We start from the raw sequence: 6,754 nt of genomic DNA, 5'->3' as shown, positions 1-6,754 counted from the left end.
GTTTGTTGAACGTTTGTTAAATGTTTGTTAAATGTTTGTTAAATGTTTGTTGAACGTTTGTTAAATGTTTGTTGAACGTTTGTTAAATGTTTGTTAAATGTTTGTTGAACGTTTGTTAAATGTTTGTTAAACGTTTGTTAAATGTTTGTTGAACGTTTGTTGAACGTTTGTTAAATGTTTGTTAAATGTTTGTTGGACGTTTGTTCGTCTCTGAAGGTTTCGTCTCTTTGTCTCCGCTTGCTGTCAATCATTTTCCTCTGGACGTCTCTGAGGACGGCGAGCTGCCGGTGTGGCCTCGCTGTGATTGGACAGTACATGAATGAAGCGTCATCACTTCCTTTCTGAGCGTGCTCAGTGACTCCTGAGGAAAGGAAAGGAGGACTCCACCTTTCCTTCCTACAGGAGGGAGCTGTGGGCGTGAAGCTGGAATGTTGGCAGCCCAAGAATGTAGCGCTATTGATGGAGCGCAGAGCGAGCTGAGCTCATGTTTCCGGACAGAAAATAAACAGCACCACGGAGCCGGGCCGGTCCGACGACTGCTGCTGCTCTGCAGAGCCAAGCGTCTGTTAGCAGACTCTGTTCTCACACAGCTCTTTAGGTCCGCACACATGGGACAGTCTGACGCTAACACAGAGGCTAACATAGAGGCTAACACAGAGGCTAACATAGAAGCTAACACAGAGGCTAACATAGAAGCTAACACAGAGGCTAATATAGAGGCTAACACAGAGGCTAACGCAGAGGCTAACATAGAAGCTAACACAGAGGCTAATACAGAAGCTAACACAGAGGCTAACATAGAAGCTAACGCAGAGGCTAACATAGAAGCTAACACAGAGGCTAACATAGAAGCTAACACAGAGGCTAACATAGAAGCTAAGACAGAGGCTAACATAGAAGCTAACACAGAGGCTAACATAGAAGCTAACACAGAGGCTAACATAGAAGCTAACACAGAGGCTAACGCAGAGGCTAACATAGAAGGTAACACAGAGGCTAATACAGAAGCTAACACAGAGGCTAACATAGAAGCTAACAGAGAGGCTAACACAGAGGCTAATATAGAAACTAACACAGAGGCTAACATAGAAGCTAATATAGAAGCTAACACAGAAGCTAACACAGAGGCTAACACAGAGGCTAACATAGAAGCTAACATAGAAGCTAACACAGAGGCTAACACAAAGGCTAATATAGAAGCTAACACAGAGGCTAAGACAGAGGCTAACGCAGAGGCTAACTGAGAAGCTAACACAGAGGCTAATATAGAAGCTAACACAGAGGCTAACACAGAAGCTAACACAGAGGCTAACTGAGAAGCTAACACAGAAGCTAACATAGAGGCTAACGCAGAGGCTAACTGAGAAGCTAACATAGAGGCTAACACAGAGGCTAACTGAGAAGCTAATAACGATCAGCTGATAACACCATCAGTAATCAATGCACAACCATAATCTAACCAATAACTAACATATTAGCAGTTAGCATATAGCAATCCCTTACGTATCTGTGCAAACAGAACTCTAGAGACATGAAGGACGTCACGTGTCCACGATGCTAATGGCTGACGCTCAGTGTAGCACACTCCCTTAAAGCTACAGCTAGCAGCCAGTTCGCTTAGCTTAGCACAAAAACTGGAAACAGCTAGCCTAGACGTCATGCTAAGCTAGGCTAAACTCAGTGTTCAGACTGTGAACCTTCAGGAAGTTCTTCACGAGGCCCAACAGGAAGTCTGTTCTTAGAAAACCTTTAAATTAGCTCTGGGCACGGAGACATCGCGGAGAGCGTTGCGTGTTAAAATAGTACAGCGCCGCCTGAAGAGTGCGAGGAACAAACGTTTGGACCTAATGACATGTTGGAGACGATCCTCCCTCCTCACGGTCTCTCGGACTCGTTTCTCACAGCACAAATATGAAGCGGTTCTGGTTTTCCTCTCTGACTTCACTCTGTGGGTCGGGCTCCACATTCTGCGGCTGCCTTCTTGGCTCGCGAGCCGGCGGTTCCACACCGCAGAAAGAATGAGCTCAGAACCAGAAGCCTCTTCCAGCTGCTGCTTTCCTCTGGAACAAAGCGGCCCGTCCGTGTGGAAACTGTTTGTGGTCGGTCTATATGTTCTGTTGTAAATGAGCAGGACGTGCTGGAACATTTAAAGAACATTTAAACAACGTTCAAACAGAAATGTGGAAATGTTTTTGTACCTGCAGTGAAGAGGAACACGGCCACGGTCCGGTAATGTCGTCTCTGCGTCCCCCGGCACAGCGAGATCAGGGCCACCAAGAAGGCCACCAGGGTCGCCACGGCGCCGGACACCAACAGAACCAAGGTGGCTATCTGCCAATCTGCAGGGCGAGACGGGGGAAGGTTAGAGGAGAACATCCACAGAACCAGAGCTAAACCCACAGACTCCAGAGACCACCACAGACCATCAGAAACCGCCACAGACCATCACAGACCGCCACAGACCATCAGAGACTGTCAGAGACCAGCACAAACAATCAGAGACTGCCCCAGACCATCAGAGACTGCCCCAGACAATCAGAGACCACCACAGACCACCAGAGACCACCACAGACCATCAGAGACTATCAGAGACCTCCACAGACCATCAGAGACCACCACAGACAACCACACACCGGACCCATCAGGAGCAGAAGAACCTGGTCAGTTCCTCTGTGGTCACAGTGTTTCTTTAGATGTTGACATGAACGTTAAATTGTTCATCTGTTGACTGAGTTGCTGTTGCTCTGCGTACGTCAACGTGTGTGTGACGTTTCCACGACGTGTGTTTGTGACGTTTCCACGACGTGTGTGTGACGTTTCCACGACGTGTGTGTGACGTTTCCACGACGTGTTTCAGTTCCTGCTGCTGGAAGAGGACAAACTGTCAGGACATTTGAAAGTTTCCTCTGGTTCAGTGAAGCTTTGAAGACACCCTGAACCCAAGGAAACATCTTGTGGTCTGAATATTAAACATGACGAATAAACTTCTCCTGGTCGGTCGATGACGTCACTCTGAACATGAAATCTGAGAAGTGTCCTGGTGGTGAACTGCAGCTTCAATGAGCTCTGCTGCCCCGACACATTCCAAACATCTCCACGGCGACGAGGACAGGAGTACAAATCCAACAACACGTGACTTCAACGACCTTTAATCAGCCAGAACCTTCAGATGAATGCAGCACGCTCAGACTCGGTGTCTCCTCCGTCTTTATATGATGGAGCACGCTCAGACTCGGTGTCTCCTCCGTCTTTATATGTGTAACATAGTCACACCCTGTCTTTCTTTATTCGGTCCCTTGTCTCTTTAACTACTCTCCTGTCATTTCAGGTCCCATCTTCCTTGATCAGCTCATTCCCCTCACCTGGTTTTCCCCGCCCATCTCCACACCTGCAGCCCATTTTCTCATTAGCCCCTCAGTGTATATATACTAGTCCATTTTCATTGCTTGTGTTGTCGGTCATGTTGTTGTTTGTGTTGTAGCTTGTGTTGTCGGTCATGTTGTTGTTTGTGTTGTTGGTCAGGTTGTCGATCGTGTTGTTGTTTGTGTTATTGGTCGTGTTATTGGTCGTGTTATTAGACGTGTTGTTGTTTGTGTTGTTGGTCATGTTGTTGTTTGTGTTGTCGGTCAGGTTGTTGGTCGTGTTGTTGTTTGTGTTGTTGGTCAGGTTGTTGATCGTGTTGTTGGTCATGTTGTTGGTCGTGTTGTTGTTTGTGTTGTTGGTCAGGTTGTTGGTCGTGTTGTTTGTGTTGTTGGTCATGTTGTCGGTTGTGTTGTTGTTTGTGTTGTTGGTCATGTTGTTGGTCGTGTTGTTGTTTGTGTTGTTGTTCATGTTGTCGGTCGTGTTGTTGTTTGTGTTGTCGGTCATGTTGTTGTTTGTGTTGTCGGTCGTGTTGTTGTTTGTGTTGTTGGTCAGGTTGTTGATCGTGTTGTTGGTCATGTTGTCGGTCGTGTTGTTGTTTGTGTTGTCGGTCGTGTTGTTGTTGGTCATGTTGTTGGTTGTATTGTTGGTCGTGTTGTTGTTTGTGTTGTCGGTCGTGTTGTTGTTTGTGTTGTCGGTCATGTTGTTGGTCATGTTGTCGGTCGTGTTGTTGTTTGTGTTGTTGGTCATGTTGTCGGTCGTGTTGTCGGTCGGTCGTGTTGTTGGTCGGTCGTGTTGTCGGTTGTGTTGTTGTTTGTGTTGTTGTTTGTGTTGTTGGTCATGTTGTTGGTCGTGTTGTTGTTTGTGTTGTTGGTCATGTTGTTGGTCGTGTTGTTTGTGTTGTTGGTCATGTTGTTGGTCGTGTTGTTGTTGTTTGTGTTGTTGGTCATGTTGTTGGTCGTGTTGTTGTTTGTGTTGTTGGTCAGGTTGTTGATCGTGTTGTTGGTCATGTTGTTGGTCGTGTTGTTGGTCATGTTGTTGGTTGTGGTGTTGGTCGTGTTGTTGTTTTGTGTTGTTGGTCAGGTTGTTGTTTGTGTTGTTGGTCATGTTGTCGGTCGTGTTGTTTGTGTTGTTGGTCATGTTGTTGTTTGTGTTGTTGGTCAGGTTGTCGTTTGTGTTGTTGGTCATGTTGTTGGTCAGGTTGTTTGTGTTGTCGGTCGTGTTGTTGTTTGTTGTTGGTCATGTTGTTGTTTGTGTTGTTGGTCATGTTGTTGTTTGTGTTGTTGTTTGTGTTGTCGGTCGTGTTGTTGTTTCAGTTTTTCTTCTGATGTCATAAAAACTCGTCATGTGGAAACATTCAAACATAATCAGAGCTGCTGACTGACACCGCGTCACTGCAGTGGAATGAACAGAGGAAATGAACCTGAACGCCTCAGTGCAGAGGTACCTGAACGCCTCAGTGCAGAAGTACCTGAACGCCTCAGTGCAGAAGTACCTGAACGCCTCAGTGCAGAGGTACCTGAACGCCTCAGTCCAGAGGTACCTGAACGCCTCAGTGCAGAGGTACCTGAACGCCTCAGTGCAGAATACTAAGTATTTAGTGAAACTGACCCTGAATCAGCCGCTGAGCGCGCGCTGCCTTCGCGGCGTAGTTACGGGCTCTTCACGCGCTCTTTACGCACGGTGCCAAAAGTTTCCCCTGAACAAACGGAACCGTTCACACTCCGCAAACACTGAAACAACACAGCAGTCAGTTCACCGTCTGATTCACAACAACAGTGTTACAACAGCACCAGAACTCCATCAGAACCCAAAGTTCGAAACAAACAAACCGAGCCGTGCCGTGCCAAAACAAACCGGACTGATTCGTACCAGATGTGAGGGTGGAGAAGCAGCTCCACGGAGCCTCCTCCGTCGGATGCCGAGCCTCGGACTGTGAGCAGGACTCCCACAGAGACAGGGAGAAATGTTCGGCGGTGACCCAGGCCGGACTGAGCAGAGCCACCAGGTCCAAACAGAGCGCGAGGAAGACGCACAGCAGCGCGATGAGCTTGAAGGGCCGGAACACGCACACCTCGTTCACCGACATGTTGGCTGCTGCTCGGTCACTGCTGGTCCGCGCGCGTCTCCTCCACCATACCGAGCCTCCGCCGCGCGCGTCCAGATGGAACCGTTTACCGGAGACTTCCGGTTTCACCGACCTTTCAAAATAAAAGCCTTTTTTCTTTTGTTGTGCCACGTGCTTCTTCTGTCATGATATTTGTCATTAGGTTTGTATTATGTGTGTCTGCATGGAGAGCTGCTGCTCCAACAAGTACAACAACAACTGTGTGAGAGGGAGCACAAAACACACAACACACACACAAAAACGTTAAAAGTACGAGAGAGCGCGGTACCGAGGCGACCGTCCGAGCGGTACCGAGGCGACCGTCCGAGCGGTACCGAGGTGCTCCGTGGTGCTCATGTAAAGATTATCTCAAACATGTGAACTGTCCCTTTAGTGTCAGTGTGAATAATTGTTGTAATGTGTTGGAGGTCCAGCAGATGGCAGACTCGTCACATTAAACACACACACACACACACACACACTCACACTCACACACACACACACACACACACACACTGTAAAAGACCAGATTAGTTTTAGTTGTTCTGGTAACAAGACAAATTACTACATCATTATATTTCATATTTGAATCAATGTATTGATTAAACTCAGAGCAGGCCTGACATCACCTAATCAATACTCGATCAGCTATGTAAAGACAAACTTTAAGTCATAATGAAGTCAACCTTTGTCCCATCTGTCCTCCAGAACCTGGACCAACACTGACACAAAGTCTCTGAAACCAACAGGGAATAAATATACACACCAGGAGCCAAACCCAGCAAGAAAACCACCTCAGCAGGCTGCTGTGTTCACTGTTAGACTGGACACTGCCGGTTCAGAGGTTCTGTCGCTGTGTTCACTGTTAGACTGGACACTGCCGGTTCAGAGGTTCTGTCGCTGTGTTCACTGTTAGACTGGACACTGCCGGTTCAGAGGTTCTGTCGCTGTGTTCACTGTTAGACTGGACACTGCCGGTTCAGAGGTTCTGTCGCTGTGTTCACTGTTAGACTGGACACTGCCGGTTCAGAGGTTCTGTCGCTGTGTTCACTGTTAGACTGGACACTGCCGGTTCAGAGGTTCTGTCGCTGTGTTCACTGTTAGACTGGACACTGCCGGTTCAGAGGTTCTGTCGCTGTGTTCACTGTTAGACTGGACACTGCCGGTTCAGAGGTTCTGTCGCTGTGTTCACTGTTAGACTGGACACTGCCGGTTCAGAGGTTCTGTCGCTGTGTTCACTGTTAGACTGGACACTGCCGGTTCAGAGGTTCTGTCGCTGTGTTCACT

The 6,754-nt window shown here is 47.7% G+C and overlaps 1 protein-coding gene across 5 annotated transcripts in view; it reads right to left on the bottom strand.

The window, feature by feature from the left end:
- Window positions 1–5,894, bottom strand: part of LOC104935288 (transmembrane protein 47) — a 9,595-nt gene extending 3,701 nt beyond the window's left edge. Inside the window, exons 1-3 of one of the 5 annotated variants that reach the window (XM_027273922.1) lie at window positions 5,757–5,894; window positions 2,199–2,339; window positions 137–2,114 (exon numbers count right to left, since the gene is read on the bottom strand). In XM_027273922.1, the coding sequence (XP_027129723.1) occupies window positions 248–1,375 (1,128 nt within the window). In that variant the 5' untranslated portion in view covers window positions 1,376–2,114; window positions 2,199–2,339; window positions 5,757–5,894 and the 3' untranslated portion in view covers window positions 137–247. Of the gene's footprint in view, window positions 1–136; window positions 2,115–2,198; window positions 2,340–2,573; window positions 3,158–5,232; window positions 5,720–5,756 lie in introns of those variants that run through there. The other 4 variants (XM_027273919.1, XM_027273921.1, XM_027273920.1 and 1 more) reach the window with 4 other exon arrangements.
- Window positions 5,895–6,754: the final 860 nt, after the last annotated feature.

This window comes from Larimichthys crocea, chromosome XXII (assembly GCF_000972845.2).
Source record: "Larimichthys crocea isolate SSNF chromosome XXII, L_crocea_2.0, whole genome shotgun sequence".
NCBI lineage: Eukaryota > Metazoa > Chordata > Actinopteri > Sciaenidae > Larimichthys > Larimichthys crocea.
This window is presented reverse-complemented; position numbering and strand designations above follow the sequence as displayed.